This window comes from Culex pipiens, chromosome 3 (assembly GCF_016801865.2).
Source record: "Culex pipiens pallens isolate TS chromosome 3, TS_CPP_V2, whole genome shotgun sequence".
Lineage (NCBI taxonomy): Eukaryota > Metazoa > Arthropoda > Insecta > Diptera > Culicidae > Culex > Culex pipiens.
Genome location: NC_068939.1, coordinates 93,320,395 through 93,339,983, shown reverse-complemented (window position 1 = coordinate 93,339,983; position 19,589 = coordinate 93,320,395). Strand labels below are relative to the sequence as shown.

General features: G+C 37.9%; 2 protein-coding genes and 1 long non-coding RNA gene across 3 annotated transcripts in view; 2 read left to right on the top strand and 1 right to left on the bottom strand.

Moving 5' to 3' along the window:
* Window positions 1-19,589, bottom strand: part of LOC120413418 (sodium- and chloride-dependent neutral and basic amino acid transporter B(0+)) — a 205,739-nt gene that overhangs the window by 106,099 nt on the left and 80,051 nt on the right. The window lies entirely within an intron of this gene.
* LOC120413419 (uncharacterized) lies at window positions 128-4,990 on the top strand. Its single transcript, XM_052711158.1, has 5 exons — window positions 128-820; window positions 885-963; window positions 1,037-1,104; window positions 1,200-1,468; window positions 2,069-4,990. Exon 5 carries the CDS (start codon window positions 2,829-2,831, stop codon window positions 4,560-4,562), a length of 1,734 nt encoding a protein of 577 aa, XP_052567118.1. The 5' UTR covers window positions 128-820; window positions 885-963; window positions 1,037-1,104; window positions 1,200-1,468; window positions 2,069-2,828; the 3' UTR covers window positions 4,563-4,990.
* LOC120413420 (uncharacterized) lies at window positions 8,496-9,820 on the top strand. Its single transcript, XR_005604941.2, has 4 exons — window positions 8,496-9,038; window positions 9,103-9,181; window positions 9,255-9,322; window positions 9,418-9,820. It is a non-coding gene; the product is annotated as an uncharacterized LOC120413420 (long non-coding RNA).

The window sequence follows — 19,589 nt, the reverse complement described above, 5'->3', positions numbered from 1 at the left end:
ATTTTTCCGCAAAATGAAGAGTACAATTAAAATACTTACGGAATGGTTTAGAATCATACTGACTGAGGTAGAGAAGCGTTCAAAGTACCTCAAGAAGAACTTTACATAAAATTTTGAAAAGTTGTAACCTGCCTGCTGCAGTTTACCATCGCAACAGTAGGAGTCTGCGAATAACAAGAAGAATGCCCTAAGCCATCCCGATCAGGGCAAAATTTGATCTTTTGTCTTCTAGAATTTTATAAAACCACTACACTTACAACACAAACAAGAGGCCAAGAACCATCATCATCATCGATCGCGGCTTCCCAGCAGCCGATCGATGACGATCGCGCTTACTCTCGCGAGTGCGTGATCTCCCAGCTAACCGGACGCACATAAGGCACGTATGCACTAGATATTGGGCAATTTAAAAACTGAAGGCCGATCGTTGATTGATTACCCTAGCACAAAACACAACATGCACACCCACCGATTATGTTTATGCTCATCATCACATCAACATACCGGACCGACATCAACCATGCCAGCACCAAACTAATTTCCCGATGGGGAAATCAAGTCGAGCAGCCACCCTGGCGACGCCCCGGTACTCACTCTCCAATCTCTTATCGGCCGACGCCAACTAGAGCCGTGAGTGATAAAGCGAGGCGCGATCGGTCAGGCAATATAGCCGATCGTCGCCCGCGGATCGTCATCAGTCACTGGTTTATCGTAAAGGAGACCGCGTCGATCGTCAACCCGATATATTTTCCGCCAGACGATCGACCTGAAGAAGAAGTTTAGTTCGAGGAATTTCTGTGGTGAAAACCGTCTCACCAGTGTAATTTTTGCGGATTTTGTGATGTGAGCGTAAATTTAATCGTAATCTTGATTATTTCGCCTAGGAGGAAGAACAAGGCGTGGAAGAATAACCGCACTGGAGTGCGAGGTGCCGCGACACCGTAAATTGGTCGTGGTGGAGAGGTAGAGTGGCGACCCTCCCTCGTGTGCTTAATTTGTGTTAATTTGAGTCCTTTTTGTACTTTTTTGTGCTTAGTGAGGTGGCGTCTACGATCAGCATGGAAAGCATGGCCATGCTGGAGTAGATAGGAGTACTTGAGATCGGTAAGAAAAAGCTGCTAAACCGTCTCTAAAATAAGTCCCAAAATGTGCTTCGTCCCTGAAATGTGTGCTAATTTCTATTGTCTGCCATTGTGCAGGCCTTCATTTCCTGTTTCACAAGCTGAATTCCATCATGGCTGGAGCCGTGGTGTGGAGCAGTGCGCTGCTGTGCATTCCTGCCGACTGGACGGCGGGGCTAATGTACCGGATGGCCGGCGTTCACGCCGGTGACCAAGCTGGGTTCTGCCCGGGCAGCAACGTTGTTCCGGATCGTCGAGGGATACACGGGGGTCACACACACACACAGGTTTACACCCGCAACTCTAGATTTAAGGACGCCAACTAGGTTTAGTTCGCCAATATAGATGTAAGTACGCTAAAATCCCCTCTTTTATTTCTGTGTAGGTTGAATTTATCCTTGTCTTGGGAGGGCTGGTTGATTATCTGGGATTCTGTTGGAATTCGACCCATTTTTATTGTTTGCTGTGTTCTATTGCATCTGGGCAGGAAATGGTACTCCTGCTATTCAATAGTCCTCCATCTTGTCTCATGCTCGCACTTTCCCCGGAAATGGGAGGTGACAAAATGGCGCCCAACGTTAATAAAAGTACAGCAGAATCAATTACCAGTGTCTTCTGAACAATCAGCCATTTTGAAAAGGATTTTTCAGCGTTGCTTTTTGTGAAATAAAAGAAGATTTTGTACATTTAGTTTGTAATCTTCTTATTCTTCGCTGTTGTAAATAATTTTCCCATTTTTTGGACTTTTGTAAATAATTTCCCTAGTTTTAGAAACTTGTAAATAATACATTAATTTTAGAATTTTGTAAATAATATACTAATATTTAGTTATAATTGTAAATAATTTGCAATTGGAATTGTAAATAACCCTGAACGTGGAAAAATTTGTAAATTTTGTACATAATTTTGAACTAATCATATATTTTCTCCTGATTCTGATTTTCTAGGATTATGTGATCAATTCAAGAGATCGCCAACGATGGAATAGTGTACACACACAAGAATTGATGAAAAGTGATAAAATTGAAACATAAAACTGTAAATAGATCGTTTTGATTGGGATTAATTTGATTTTTCTCCCAGATGTAGTTGAGGTTGAAGTGATCATGAGAATTTTTTGTAAATATTTTCAATACGAGAAGTGATGGGAGGAAATTTTGTATATTTTGTACATTTGTATATATGATTTTTTTTTGGCTGTAAATAAATGATGAATTTGAACTTGCATGAATCTTAACTATTTTTAGAAGAAAACAAAAAAAAGAAGAAGTTTTGCAGGATGAAACCGGCCTCGCTGGAGACTTGAGTCCAAGACGATGACGGTCAGTAATAGGATCTTGATTGGATCTCGAATTCGGTCAAGATAACCTGGAAACAGCGCTGAGTCACTGACGATGACGCCCTATGACCCCGAGGAGTAACGATTTATCGGAGGTTGAAGCTTGTCTGACTGATTCTTACCAAAAAACATTAGAACTTTTAGAATTTTGCATGAATATTTATTATTTTAATTCTAGTAAATGGTGGATTTGGAAATGAAGCAGGATGAAGGCCGATTCTCAAAGTATCGTTCATGTAAACAGTTTTTGTTGGAAAAGTTTAATTTTTTGTGTGAGTGATTTGGAAATCTATTCAATCATTTTTATCTTATTTATTTATTTATTTTTTTAAATTGTGCTTGTGAAAGATTAAGTGAAAAAGGACACTATGGCTGAAGAAGGAGAGGAAATTTTCTTGACCTCATCTGAGACCAGTGCTACGGAATCATCGGGTAGTGAGAGCGAAACTGAAAGTAGTGATAGTACGGGTGAAAGTGTTAAAAGTTCTAGTCCGGTGATGAGTATTAAGAAAATGAACCCCAAGCAGATCAAAAGGTTGACAATTTCGCCGAGATTTATGAGGAAATTATCTGAAGTTTATGCAAGCAAATCACAAGAGCAGAAGAAAAGGTGCGAAAAAGATGATCCAGCAAAGAAGAAAAGTCCCATCCCTGATCCTCCCCCGCCACCACCAAAACCTAAACCAAATTCCCCAAAATCCGATCCCCCAAAACCTGATCCTCAAAAACCCGAATCATCAAAATCAAAACCATCCAAAGATAAGAAGAGTAAGAAGAAATCGAAATCTAAAGATGATAAGGGAGGTGCACCTGATTTGGATCTTGATAAGCCACCTAATTTAGATGATGTTAAGCCGGTTGACTCTGAAAAACTTTTGCCACCTGGATTTAACATAAAATCAGCTTCTTTTGATAATGTTAATTTTTCAAATAATCCGTTGTTTTACAACATGAACACTTCTGGTAGGGCGAATAAGAAGACTTTGCCAATATCGCAGTGGCCTATCAAATACAGTGGCACGGACAATGGTATAGGGTTAAATTTGTTTTTGCGCAGAGTAGAATTTTTTGCTCATTCTGAGCGGGTGACTAAATCAGAGCTTTTTGAGTCAGCACATTTGTTACTGGTTGGGCCAGCTCAGGATTGGTTTGTTTCGAAGTGGCCGACTTTTAGGAATGAAGATTGGGATTTTTTCATTCATGCTTTGAGACATCAATACCTGCCGAACAACATTGATCATTACATCAAAGTGAGATCGTTTTCTATGTCACAAAACAAAAATGAAACTTTTTCAAACTTTTTGGTCAGGATGGAGCAGTTCTTTTTGTGCCGAACTACACCACTAGCTGAGGAGGACAAATTTGATATTATTTGGCACACCATGAAGTGGCACTACAGGGACAGGTTGGCGCTAATCAAGAGAAAGGGAATGAGCATCAATGAGCTGGAAGATCTGTGTGGCAGAATTGATAATTGTAATGAAGGGTTGATGAATCGTCTTATACAGTCGTTTGATAACCAAAATATTCACGAAATCATTACGGAAGGACCATCTACGAGTTACAAACCGCAAGAACCTCATGAGCGTGGAAAAAATCAACAAAATCAGAGCCAGGTAGTTAATCAAAGTCGTGAGAACAGTCATGTAGGTCAATCAACAACAAGAAATAATCAAACAAATCAACAAAATAGTAACCGATACAATCAAACAAACCAAAATGCCACAAGAAATAGTCAGTTTAACCAAAATCAATCAAATACAGGTCAGTCAAGTTCATACAATCAAAACAACTATAGAAACAACCAGCAACAACAACAAAATTACCAGAATACAAACAGAAATCAAAGTACTCAAGAAAGAGGAAGAACGCAAGAAGAGTTCTATCCAGAGAATGGTTGGAGATCGTTGAATAGGGAACAAATTTTGCATTATTACAAACAACCTGATGGTCGTATTTGTTTAAATTGTCGTAAGTTTGGACATCATTTTAGTACTTGTTATTCTCGTCGCAATGTTTTTTGTTGTATTTGTGGTTTGCCAGAATTTCACTATGAGGAGTGTCCGTTCTGTGAAGAAAAAAACAGGCGAAGGGAAAATTGAAGGAGGTGGTTTTCCCCTCCCCCGCAAATCCTCCAGTTTGTAGAACTGAACCGATGATAGATTTATTTCAGCAAATAGCAGATGAAGTTGATGTGGGTGGAGAGTGTGCGTCTGATTCAGAGCATTCTGATATGGAATATGAAAGGACATTTGAAAGTGTGAATGAAGTTTGTGTTGATTTTAGTGGCGATCAGCGATATTTTCTAAAATTCAATGTTTTAGGGTTGCAACTGCATGGATTGTTAGACAGTGGTAGTAATGTGTCAATTGTAGGAGAAAATTTTGGAAATCTTACTAGCTTTTTGGAGATTCAACCGTTAGAGAATGAGATTTCAATTTCGACAGCGAGTGGTGATCCGATGGAAGTTTTAGGTTTTGTTGATGTACCTTTTAATGTGGATAGAGTTACTAAAATTTTACCTTGTTTAGTTGTATCAGAATTAGACAACAGGTGCATACTTGGGATGGATTTTTTTAAATTGTTTAATATTACTTTGTCATTTTCTGGTTGTGATCGCAATAATGTGTGTTGTATTGAGCAGTCAACTTATTTTGTTAACAATACTGAATCTAGTCAAAATCCAAATCCCGATTCCCATGTGCTCACTGCTAAGCAAGCAGAGCAATTGAAAGTAATCTCTGATTCATTTAAGGTGTCAAAACCAGGGACGTTAGAGACGTGTAATGTTATGGAACACACAATTGAACTTAGTGATAGCACTCCAATTCATCTTAATCCACACCCATTTTCACCTGCTATTCAGAAGAAAGTTTACACAGAAATTGATCGTTTACTTAAGATGGAAATTATAGAACCTTCAAGATCTGACTGGGCTTTGCATGTTGTTCCAGTTCAGAAAGAAAGCGGTGAAATGAGACTGTGTCTTGATGCTAGGAAGTTAAATGCGAAAACAATTAGGGATGCTTATCCATTGGCTAGCACAATGAGAATTATCAGTAACTTAGGCAAAAATAAATACTTTTCTGTGATAGATTTGAAGGAGTCGTTTCTGCAAGTGATGTTGTCTGAGGAGTCTAGGAGATTGTGTAGTTTCAAAATAATAGGAAGAGGTTTATACCAATACAAACGATTACCATTTGGACTAATAAATAGTAGTGCGACTTTGTCCAGGATTTTAGATAAAGTTTTGAAAGAGGGAATGTTCGAGCCATATATTTTTTCCTATCTCGATGACATTATTGTTGCGACAGAGACTTTTGAAGATCATGTGAAGTATTTAAAAATTGTGTCGGAGTGTTTGCGTGAAGCAAATCTGTCTGTGAATATTGATAAATGTAAATTCTGTCTGCGAAAAATTAAATATTTAGGTTTCATTCTTTCTGAAGAGGGCTATCAACCCAACCCTGAGAGAGTAGCAGCGATCTCCAAGTTTGTTAGACCACAAACTCCAAAGGAGATTCGCAGATTTTTGGGCATGGCGGGATACTATCGTAATTTTATTCCAAATTTTGGTGGGATTGCAGCCCCAATCTCAGATTTGCTTAAAGGTACACCCAAGAAGGTTCAGTGGAACGATCAGGCTGAGCATGCTTTTATTAAACTAAAAGAATGTCTCATGTCTGAACCTGTTCTCGCTAATCCCGATTGGTCGAAAGAATTTAAAATTCAAACTGATGCAAGTGATCTGGCCATTGCAGGTATTTTAACGCAAGAGGTTGAGGGGAAGGAACATATTATTGCCTATTTTTCCAGAAAGTTGAGGTCGTGTGAGAAAAAATATGCTGCGACAGAAAAGGAAGGATTAGCTGCACTTGAATCAATTGATCATTTTAGAACATATGTTGAGGGTTCACATTTTGAATTGATTACAGACTGCTCAGCGGTAACATACATTCGAGATTCTAAGTGGAGGCCAGGGTCACGCTTGTCTCGCTGGTCAGTGCAACTGCAAGGCCATGCGATGACCATTAAGCATAGGAAAGGGAAAGAGAATATTGTCTGTGATACTTTGAGCCGAGCAGTATGTGCTATCTTCACTGATTCCACGTCAGCTTGGTTCACAAATTTAAAACGAAAAGTAACTAGCAACCCCGAAGACTACCCGAATTTCAAAATTGAGAATGGAGAGTTACACAAATTCATCGCGGCAAGATCAGACTTTGAAGGTAACCGGTTTGAGTGGAAGTTAGTTGTTCCACCAGACAAAGTCACACAGTTAGTCGTAGAACAACATGAGCAACTAATGCACCTAGGAACTGATAAAACGTTAGAAAGAATCAAATTAAAATATTACTGGCCAAAAATGAAATCAGATGTGAAACGAATTTTCTCTAAATGTGCTACATGTAAACAAACAAAATACCCAACGATTGCTACTGTCCCACCGATGGGTGAGCATAAAAATGCTACTCGTCCTTTTCAAATGATCGCGTTAGATTACATAAGTGGTTTTGTTCGTAGTAAACATGGTAACATGGATTTGTTAGTTTGTTTAGATGTTTTTACAAAGTTTGTCAGATTATTTCCTGTGAGAAAGATAAGTGTTGAGAGTTTAACTGAAATTATAGAAAAAGAGTGGTTTTTAAAATACGGTTCTCCGCAAGTTGTGATATCGGATAATGCTGTGACGTTTCTAGGCAACAAATTTCAAGATTTATTACAAAAATATCATGTTCATCATTTTAAAAATAGTCGAAGACATTGTCAAAACAACCCTGTAGAACGCGTCAACAGAGTTATATTAGCTTGTATTAGAACGTACTGCCAGGAAGATCACCGAGTGTGGGATAGTCGCTTATCAGAAATAGAATTTGCAATTAACAATACAAAACATTATTCAACCGGATTTACACCTTTCTTCTTAGCGCATGGTTTTGAGTCGGTTCTAGATGGGAGAGATCATCATCAAGGTGGTCATACTTCTGATCCATCACCTGACCGATTTGTCCAGCAGAGAAGGGCAGTGCTTGGTCCGTTGTATGAGAAAGTAATTGAAAATAACAAAAAACAATTTGATAAATACAAAAAGAGTTACGATAGTAAACATAAAACAATACCGCAGGGATTTAATGTTGGTCAAAAAGTGTATAAGAAGAACTTCAAAATTTCAAGTGCCCCAGATAATTATGCAGCTAAATTGGGCCCAGTTTATGTTCCGTGTAAAGTAATTGGGAGAAAAGGCGCTTCATCTTATGAGCTAGCCGATGAAGAAGGAAGAAATATTGGTATTTTTGCTGCTCAGGATTTAATACCCGCATAGATTCGTACTAACTGATTAGGTTTCAATTTTAGTGTGTTGTGATTATTTATTTAAGTGAAATTAGTATGATATAGTATGTTTGATAGTATACATGAGGGTTGGCCACCCAATTAATGAGTGAGATTGTTTGATAGTGAGAGTGAATGAATAAAAATGATTGAAGTGATTTAGTGTTGATTTTAAAGTGTGTGAAAGTTTACTTTATTATTTTAAAGTGTTGCATGAACGACTTTGCATGAATGGGATGAATTCAATTTTACCTAGGAATTTTTTGAAAGAGTGTGTGTACCAAAAATGTATTTATCGAAACCTAATTGAATGTACTGAATCAAGAATCCAATTTATGATCAATGAACAAATGGACTATCAAAAAGAAAAGAACGTTATCATAATAAGACACTGGGATTGTTTTAACTGTGAGTTTATTAAATTGGATTCCGCTTGTCTGTTGTGGGAGAGTGGGTTACGAGGAGTGTCTAGCGACCACAGCAATACTGGTCTTAGATATCTTCCTTTGGTTGATACTAATCCCATATTTCTGTCTGGTGTGGGGGTATTGTAACCTGCCTGCTGCAGTTTACCATCGCAACAGTAGGAGTCTGCGAATAACAAGAAGAATGCCCTAAGCCATCCCGATCAGGGCAAAATTTGATCTTTTGTCTTCTAGAATTTTATAAAACCACTACACTTACAACACAAACTAGAGGCCAAGAACCATCATCATCATCGATCGCGGCTTCCCAGCAGCCGATCGATGACGATCGCGCTTACTCTCGCGAGTGCGTGATCTCCCAGCTAACCGGACGCACATAAGGCACGTATGCACTAGATATTGGGCAATTTAAAAACTGAAGGCCGATCGTTGATTGATTACCCTAGCACAAAACACAACATGCACACCCACCGATTATGTTTATGCTCATCATCACATCAACATACCGGACCGACATCAACCATGCCAGCACCAAACTAATTTCCCGATGGGGAAATCAAGTCGAGCAGCCACCCTGGCGACGCCCCGGTACTCACTCTCCAATCTCTTATCGGCCGACGCCAACTAGAGCCGTGAGTGATAAAGCGAGGCGCGATCGGTCAGGCAATATAGCCGATCGTCGCCCGCGGATCGTCATCAGTCACTGGTTTATCGTAAAGGAGACCGCGTCGATCGTCAACCCGATATATTTTCCGCCAGACGATCGACCTGAAGAAGAAGTTTAGTTCGAGGAATTTCTGTGGTGAAAACCGTCTCACCAGTGTAATTTTTGCGGATTTTGTGATGTGAGCGTAAATTTAATCGTAATCTTGATTATTTCGCCTAGGAGGAAGAACAAGGCGTGGAAGAATAACCGCACTGGAGTGCGAGGTGCCGCGACACCGTAAATTGGTCGTGGTGGAGAGGTAGAGTGGCGACCCTCCCTCGTGTGCTTAATTTGTGTTAATTTGAGTCCTTTTTGTACTTTTTTGTGCTTAGTGAGGTGGCGTCTACGATCAGCATGGAAAGCATGGCCATGCTGGAGTAGATAGGAGTACTTGAGATCGGTAAGAAAAAGCTGCTAAACCGTCTCTAAAATAAGTCCCAAAATGTGCTTCGTCCCTGAAATGTGTGCTAATTTCTATTGTCTGCCATTGTGCAGGCCTTCATTTCCTGTTTCACAAGCTGAATTCCATCATGGCTGGAGCCGTGGTGTGGAGCAGTGCGCTGCTGTGCATTCCTGCCGACTGGACGGCGGGGCTAATGTACCGGATGGCCGGCGTTCACGCCGGTGACCAAGCTGGGTTCTGCCCGGGCAGCAACGTTGTTCCGGATCGTCGAGGGATACACGGGGGTCACACACACACACAGGTTTACACCCGCAACTCTAGATTTAAGGACGCCAACTAGGTTTAGTTCGCCAATATAGATGTAAGTACGCTAAAATCCCCTCTTTTATTTCTGTGTAGGTTGAATTTATCCTTGTCTTGGGAGGGCTGGTTGATTATCTGGGATTCTGTTGGAATTCGACCCATTTTTATTGTTTGCTGTGTTCTATTGCATCTGGGCAGGAAATGGTACTCCTGCTATTCAATAGTCCTCCATCTTGTCTCATGCTCGCACTTTCCCCGGAAATGGGGAGGTGACAAAGTTTAAAAAGTTAGTTAACTATAGTTAAGAAAATGTTAATGAAAGTCACTATTTTAAACATCTCAAAGTGTCATGGATTACTCAATGAACATGATTTTGAATCGGAAAATGGAATGCATTTTCGGATTCCTTGGACAATTTTCCACTAGGAGATGGTTAAATAAGTTTGTAAATAATAAATAATAAGTGTTTTTGAAACACAATTTAAAAAAAATCTACAAATTTATAAGCAATTTCAGTTGAACAAATTTCATGTAAAATGTGAGAACTTGTGATTCGTGCTTCAAATTCAGTATAAAATGCAATATAAAGCAATGATTTTATGAATAAAACAATTTTTAACAAATTTCAGGCAAAATTCTGACATTTTAACAATTTTACCTAAAGTTAATATGTATTTTGTTAAAAAGCTTATAAACTTAGTTAACTAAATATAAAAATTGTTTTTTTTTAATTAAAAACTATATCAACTACTTTAGTGATGGCACATTTAATGTACAAATAAAGTTTTAACATCTTAAATATGATTTTAACAAGAAAAACTATGACTATCAAAGTCATCCCGGGATTTAAACCAAGAATTTTCAACGTAACTATTTTTCTAAACACTATTGAAAAAACTTTTTTTTCCAAAATAGTGCATGGGCTTTGTGTGGCCTACCCCAGTACATGTTTTAAAAATAATAATCTTGAGAAAAACCTTACCTGTTGGAAAATATTCTAGAAACAAATTGAAATCCTATCAAAGTCACCCCGGTTTACGGTACCAACAACTTTGCCCAAGACACCAGATCGATCAGAAAAGTTCCATCATAAGATACCAATTTTCGAATATTTACGTACCATTTTTTGTGTGGTCGGCTGCCAAAGTTGTATTGAGACTTGTATGGATCATTTAAATTAAAAATGTATTTGGCAGTGCTGCCAATTTTTCAAAAAACTCTTTTTTTTTAAATCGTTGAAAAAAGTCAAAAAGTTGTTTTTACTTTAATTTTTGATGTAAAATCAAAGCTGCAATAAAAAAGTACTCTACCTTAAAAATTGATACCGTGCACCGTTTCTAGCTGCGAATCATTATTTTTTTTTGATAACGCATTTTTTCACCCGTGGAAGTCACGACCAATTTTTTTTCGAAAGGATCAGAAAATTTCCAATAAATTTGCTTTAAGAATGAAGATTGAACCAATGGTTGCTGAAATACACCCAGAAAAGCAAATAGGAAAAACTTTACAGACTTTACTTTTCTTTCACCAAAATAGCGTCACATTTGTAAGTGAGGATAACTCAGCAACTTGTGTCCGATTTCCAATATCAAACCCAATATTTACAATTTCATTTGAAAACCACTGAAAAAATATGTTTACCCTTATCAAATGTTAGGTTTGATTAAAAGTTTTGAAAATATTTTTATTGAAAGAGTTGACAATTTTACGATCGATATATTTTTTGATATTAAAAGTTGGTTGTAAAAAATTTACGCTATTTTAGTGATGTATAAAAAACTTCATTTTTCCTGTTTGCTTGTTTCAGAGTCTTTTCCCGGCAACCATTGTTTCAATCTTCAGTGTCTTTGAAGCAAATTTGTAGGAAAATTTATTGACTTTTCGAATTTTGGTTTTAAGATTTAGTCAAGCTTGGTCCATGGCCATGACCAAGTTGCGTATTTCAATTACGAAAATTTTCGTACCCTAACATGTATAGGTCATCGCTGAAATTTTCGAGTTATCGCAGTTTTAGTGAAAAAAGTTGTTTTTTTTTGCTGATTTCATAAATTTCCCGTTTTCGCGCGCGACGCGTCGAAAAACCCGGATTTTATTTTCAAAAAATCATATCTCTGAATCCAGTTAATGAACCTCGCCCAATTTTTGATATGTTATGTAAAATTGTCCGAGGAATCCGTTAAAAATATTTTCAGATATAGGCTCTTTGGTCCAGACACCGTCAAAACGGCGTTTGATGTTTTCATCAGACTTTTTCAAATGTTTGGCTAGATTTTTTAAACTCCACAGACAGCCCAAGACAGCCAAAATCGGTTGAAATGGAGCGAAGTTATGATTTTTTGAAATATGTGGTTTTTGTGAAAATCGACGAAAATGTCAATTTTTCAGACCACCCTAACACGGCGTAGGCCACCCTAATAGCCAAACAAAAAAAATACGGGTTTAATTATTTTGATCAAGGAACCCTAAGAAAAATTTTCGAAGCACCTTTATTTTTTTTCTTTAACTTTCATATGGAACTGCAGTATTAAAAAATGGGAGTTTTAAAAAATGTTATTTTCGGCAATTCACTATTTTGTGTCAAAAGTCGATTTATAAATGAGTTATTTTTATGAGAGTGTGTGTGTGTGTGTGTGTGTGTGTGGTCCAATCCAATACCCGCTAACCGGTAGCGAAATTATGGGAAAGTATAAATTGTATCAGACTTTGTACATGCCGAATGCTGATACAACTTATCTCAGTCCCGGGTATTAGGTGGTGATAGCCCTCGCGCTGCTTCCAACGACCCGTTTCAGAATGACAGAGCTCCCTTGCGGTCCAATTCCGAGGTCGCTGGGCATTGTTCGGCCCCGCCTAAACATAGAAGCAAGCATCTGAAGGAAACTCGATCTATATTTAAACTTCCAATCCCGTCAGGCAAATCAGGGATCAGCGCGTATTTAATATGAGAAGATAACATGTTTCAACACTACGGATCATTTCACTGCTAGAGTGTAAACCTTCTGATGGCCGACTGCTTAGCGTCCCAGACCACCAATTCTAAGGCGTGAGTTCGAATCCCGCCTGATGCATTTTCGTTTTTGTTCATATTCATAGTTCAAATTCATGATTCCAAATTTCAAAGGAACCGACCGGGATTTGATCCCTGAACCTTCTGCTTGTGAGACAGAAGCCGTAACCATTAAGCCACGGAGCCGGTTTGAGTTATTTTTATGAGAGTGTAACTATTTTTTTTTTCTGAGAATGGAGCGGCCGTGGCTGACTGGTTACGGTGTTCGCTTTGTAAGCGAATGGTCCTGGGTTCGATGCCCATCTGCTCCCAACGAGAAAGTTTAAGACTTAGAAATACTTGAAATACTGAATAAGAACGAAAAATCAAAGTCGCTCGAGTCGGGGTTCGATCCCCCGTCCTTTGGATTGGTAAGCAAAAATGCTAACCACTACGCCATCACGGCTTGGTGAGCTATGGCTGGAATTAGGAATACTGTTACTATCAACTATATACGCGCTGGGTCCTTGTCCATTTGACAAGGGTTCGGAAGTTCTAAATAACGTTTGAACCCGATTGGTGCAAACGTTCTTCAGGGCGGGGCTTGTCGAAAAAAAGCTGAGGAACCTCGCGCTCGGCTAGCCAGCGTAGAAATGGGTTACCGAAGCTCGGCAGAGCTAACACCTTCCAAATGCCTATGCGAGTTATTTGCATGTATAGAATGAAGATCTAAAAATACATGGAAACAACTCAATTTGTAAGAAGTGGCCGCGTGGTCCCGATTGGTTGGTTGCACACACGCACACACAGTGTAACTATTTTTTCTGAGAAGTTCTATGTAATATCTACTACTTATCGAAGACACCAAATTGATCAGAATATCCTTTCTCAAGATACATTTTTTTAAATAATTTAATAGGCTTTATATATGGACAGCTTCCAAACTTTTATGAAGACTTGTATGGAAGAACCAATGACGAAAACTGTCTTCTTTGGTTGAAGAAAATGTATAGACAAAGTTTTAACCGAATAAAAAATACAACAAATAAATTTACAAAAAAATTAACTCATTCTTGCTCAATGAAGAAACGCCCTAAATTTCATCGCCAAAAATAACTTTGCTTAACAGTACTTTTAAGCATCAATTTGAGTGCAGCAAAGTTCAAATTCTGCACTTGTATCAAAAATAATACTTTTCAGCACTTGTATCGAAAAGTATTACTTTCGATACTGTTTTGTAAATTGACACAGCAATAAATTTTGTATTCAACTCGTAGCAAAACTTGGTTTTATTAGCACTCGTCGTATTTATTCAGCTCGGTAAACTTCTTTGGATAAATGTACGACTCGTGTTGAAAAAATCTATATCATGGGTTGATACGCAAACCCAAACAAATATTTTCAATGCAGTATTTTCTTCGAATTGAATCAGTAATAAAAACAAACGGAAGGTTCTGTTTATTTTCGGAACATTTCATCGGCAGCCGCAGAAAAAGTGCAAATTTTAAAGGTTCATAAAAAATCACAACCCACGAAGCCGTAGTGCCATTTCTTGCCAGTCCTACCGCAATGCAACGAAAGCTACCTCAAGAGAGTCCTACAACCTACACCAACAGACCGTCTGAACTCGTAATTGAGCGCTAGAATGACCGCGGCCACGGGCCAGTTCATCATGGAGTCCATAATAATGATATGGCATTTGCGGTTAACGATTCGTAGCGCATAAGAAAGTCCAACCCCGCGAGAAGTAACAATGATATTATTTATGCTGCTGTGGTATAAACACAAACATCAACACACAGTCACACACACACAAAGCGTTCTACCGTACCGGGGGTTCTTCGGTTTATATATCTTTGGGGGTCCTAACCGTGGCCATTTCGGACTGGCAGCAAGTACGTGCCGTTCCGTTCTTTATTCCTCTTTTGACGAAGAAATAAAAGCGATCTGTAGAAGTACAAGGGGACTGTGGACGTATGAGTTTATCTGCTCAGAAAAGCGGAAACTGGCGTACCTGGATGACCAAACGGATGGCCTCCGGAGTCTCAACAAGGTATTGTTAAGTTAAGGTACTGGTCAAGGGGGCATCTGTACCAAAGTGGGTTAAATCATAGAATTCAAAGCAAATGTTAAGAACCAAAGACACAAAATCAAAAACTGATGACCAAAGACCAATGACCAATGACCAATGACCAATGACCAATGACCAATGACCAATGACCAATGACCAATGACCAATAGCCAAACCAACAAAATCGAGTTTATTTAAACTGAATCTTCACTACCGCAAATAAGTTGTCAAATCTCCGCAAATGACGGTACACCAACTGGTAGAGTTCACCATATTTTCGCTCTATATCGGAGGCAAAAGATCGCCGACTAACCAGCAACGGGAACTCACACTTCACAGCTCACAACTGTCCACCAGTCCAGAATATTGCAGTTCGCTACGGATTATGACTGGACGGTCGGTGGAAGACTTATTTCATACATTTGGAAGCCGCACTTGGCACTGCACTGACCACACACACCGCAAAACGGGCAAACGGGACCCCAGACGGGTTTCTTTCGGTTACTGGAATTACTAATAACGTATCGTAAAGTGAAGCAAGCAGCTCTGCAGATTAAGTCCCCTCCCCGGTGCAAGTCTACGGCGAACGCTGGCTTGTTTGCGGTTTTGTGGTTTATGCTTTCACAGTGTGGTTGTTCTAGTAGATTTTAATCTGAGTTTTCATTTTTATTGTGGACGTTAGCTCTGTCTAGCTGGTTCATATTACATTTTTTGAGCTAATGTAAACGTTGCTAACAAGCTTGAGATTTCAACGGAGAATGCATTACAACTGCTTTATTGATGGTATTTTGGTTTAATTTTGAAGCAAATTAAAATGTGCATTACTATCACACAAAGTTTTGAGCTCGAATAAGGTTTGAGCTTTTCTAATTATTATGAAAAAAAATCATTGCCAATGTTCACTTCTCCCTGGTTCATAAATTGAAAAATATAGTTATTTTGTAATGTTTCAAAATTTGTAAAAAATATAATTTTATGGATTTCAGTCATCCTGAGGATAATTTATCTTAAATTTATGACTATGTGAATTTTAAAAAAACAATATGAGCCCAACTGAACTGTTCAATTACAACATAACCCGCTTCATAAAAAAAAACGCTGAATCACCAAATTTCCCTCGACTCTTTACGTATGATAAACCGGCCTTGTGTCGGAACCGGCGGTTGTGATATCACTCACGTGATGATCAGATCCATTTGTTTCGCCCCATGTCGAGGGGAGGAAACGTAATCCAAACAACCACCAGGTCATGAGAAATGTCGGCTAAAGATGAGGAAGATGGAATCTCTCTCACTCTGGGAGTTGCATAATCGAATAATTGCGAGAAAAAAGAGAGAAAACCAAAAATAAAAACGAGACCCCCGGAATGTAAGGCGCCAAAACATTGGACCATTTTTTTAAGCCGGGTTTTCTTTCTGATTCGCAGTTGATTGAAGATTCGATCTCGTGTGTATTGGTTTTGTGCAATTTATATTTGTCGAAATCACACAGCAGGTGATTTATTGTGTATTTGAGTGGATGCGTGCTGTGATAGTGTTCGCTTGTGCTTTCCGGAAAAATACACGTTCATTCATACCGGTTGCTTTTTTTTGCAATTGAGTATCACCAGTTTGTGGAGCAATCAAAAAGTTACGAATCTCATACCCAAGCCCGTGTGAAATTCAAACACGGTAACTTTGTCCTGGTGTAATGACACACTGAACAAAAGTCCAATTAGTTGATTGCTGTTTGTCAAACAGTGACAGACAAAGTGTGTCATTGCACTTACTCTCGATTGTCGTACATCGACCAGACAGTTTTAATCACGGAAAGCCAGACGAACAAGTTGGACATCGTCTAGTAGGAATTCCGAACTCGAACAAAGGTGCATCATTTGACCCTTAATAAGAACAAGTCACAGAAAGTTGGCAGGCTTTACCTTTATCTGGGCTCAAAAGCAACAGGAAATTGAAACAGGAAGAACATGTTCTACCAAGGAATGTGCTCTGAAGACAAGCAACTTGTCCGGTCTTCTGGGCATCAATCCAAAAAGCTATAGGTTCAGAAGAGGACAAGTTTTTATCTGGTTGATGTTCCCTCTGTCGATTCCATTTGGCTATTTTTAGACTGGCCAATTAGAAAGAAGTTTCAAGCAGAGAGTGCAAGTTCCCAGATAAAAACACAGGTATAACATTCCACAGTGATGTCTTTTTAATAGAACAGCAATTCAGTTATGCAAACGTATTCTTAGTTTTACTTAAGTTTTTATGTTTTACATTTAATTTATAGCAGGATTTCCAACCATGTGAAGGTGGTAGATGGTGTTTTTCACTTTTGAAGCAATGACTGTCAATCATGGTTCCGAATTCAGGATCCAGAAATAGTAAATTGAAATAAAAAAGTAATCCGAAAAGCTTGATTGTTGAGGCAATTGCAAATCTCTTTTTACACGTAAGCGTCCATCCACCCCGGGATTCGAACTGACGACCTTAGAATTGTTAGTCCAACTGCCTACAAGCGACTTCACCGAGACAGAACCCAGGGAGACGACTCCTACACCTGGACGTATCTAACGACCTAACCTCTAGGTTAGACCTGGGCCAACATTTACTTCCTCATCCGACGGAAGGCGTGGTCAGACAAATCTCGTCTCGAAAAATGCCACCGAGACCTTCTGGGATCAAACCCAGGCCGACTGGATGAGATGCAACCACGCTTACCCCAATACCACGGGTCCCGGCAACTAATGTAATAAATGAACAATTAAAAACAATAAAAACTGTAGTCTTATTCAATTTTTAAGTTGAATTATTTCTGAACACTCAACACACAAATTTTTGATCATTTGTCAAAAAAAAATGAATCTTCATACAGTTTTAGCAGCTGTAGCAAAAATTTATAGTATTTGAAAAAGACCATACTTTTTTCTAATGTAGGGTTGATTACAAAAATTTTAAATTTTGTATACCTGAATGATAAGAAAATTCCCTAATAACCTATACATTAGAAATCGGACCAGCAGAGGTTCCCGATGATTTCTTTCCTGAACCTTTGAAAGCTTTTTTGTTGGAATTTAAGAAACAGTAATAAAACAGTGTTTTTAAAGAGCAATTTTCTGAGACTTTGGACAATAATAATTTTTTGTAGTTTATTTTTATTTGGTTGACTCTCTAAGCGTATTTTTTGTGACAAAGAAGTCATTTTACATCATGAACTCGGCTATACATGTTCCATACAATTTTAGCAGCTGTCCATACAAAGAAGCGTTCGTCACCTAAAAATGGTATTTTGGTGATTTAGGAAAAAACTCGTATTTTTTGCGGGATTTTCTCTCAGAAGCTAATTCCCAGCAACCTTCGCACAGTGGTCTAGGTCGCAAAATAAATTGTAATTCAGGGTTGGGTTTTAGAGAAAAGTAATGTTCGGACACTTTTAGAGTTCTAAAAATCAAACATTTTCGTTTTTTGTCTTTCTCACCTCAATGAGGAAAGGCTTTTTTGAAAGTCAATTTGGAAGACACCAAAGCTCCAAAAGGGCAATATCCAGAGTTTTTTTTTTTTTGAAAAGGTCCTATATGCTATTGTCTTTCATATGTTTCTAGGACCTATTAAAAAAACTCTAGATATTCGTTTTCCACGTAACCTTGCGATCTGGATCACTGTCGATTTGCCTAATCGTCATTGTCATTGAATTCATAGAAAATGTTCTGATCTCTTCAAAAACAAATTGTTCAGAGATGGTCAAGCTAGGTCATGACCTCTATAGATAAAAAAATCACGTTATCAGCAAAAAAATAATTTTAGGTGACTGTAACTAAAAAACGGTGCACGATATAGATACTTATGTAGAGAAATGTACTTCACATGTTTGCAAATTTGATTCTACATTTAAAAATAAAGTAAAAAAACTTGTTTCGACTTTTTCACTTTTTTCAAATTCATGATTTCAATGAATTGGAAATCCGTAAAATAAATTATAAGCTATAGATTTTTTTTGCAAAAGCCTTTTTGTATGGACGGCTGTCATTTTTTTTAAACTTGTATGGACAAACTAATGATGCAAAATTACTTTTCTGGTCAAAGACAAATACTTACTACATTTTCAAAAAACTAAGAATTCCGGTGAAAATAGCTCAAAATATTTTAAGGCTTGGCCATGACTCCTACATGTCCTTCAAAGTTGGCCCGAAAGATCAGGGGGCAAAAAATATTTTTTCAATAAACTTAAAAATTTCAATGTAAACTTAAGTGCAATTAGCTAAAATCAATTTACTAAGCATTTGCCTTCGTTTAGAATCATTTTGAGCGAGTTCGGGTTGAATCTTTTGAATTTTTGAAAATTTTCGATGTTTAGTATTTTTGTTTTCATCAAATCTTACATTTTTTGAAAACTAATGATTGCAAAACAACTGAACTAGTGTAAAATGCATTTTAAAACACTTTTTGCACTTCGGCTTGTTATTTAAACTTTTATATTTTTTTTAATTTTTTGCCCCCTCGACCCCGGCCAGTGCCTAGGGACAAAAACTTTGAAAAATATTTACATCGGCCTTATTACAAAAAAAAAATACAAAATCCCTTCAATCTTTAAGGCCTGATGAGTCATATACAGAGTTTTTTTTGATATGGTCATATAAACATATGAAAGACAACAGCTTATAGAACCTTCTCTAAAAAAAACTAGAAAAGATCTAAAAACCTCAAATTTTCGTTTTATTTTCTTATCATCAATTGATAATTTTTTTTTAAATTTAGGTCTGAAAGGGTGAAGGAGAATTAACATAAAAACGATAAATTATTTTAACAAATTTAATTTTGTGTACTGAATTTTTGTATTTTTTTCCAAATTTTCAACATTTTCATAAAATCACGTTTTAAAAAATAGGAACACCGCCAAATAAATTTTGGTCATCTTGTTGTAATGCT

Excerpts from the sequence above, each read along its gene's own strand:
- LOC120413419 (XM_052711158.1), top strand. The coding sequence starts at position 2,829 with ATGGCTGAAGAAGGAGAGGAAATTTTCTTGACCTCATCTGAGACCAGT.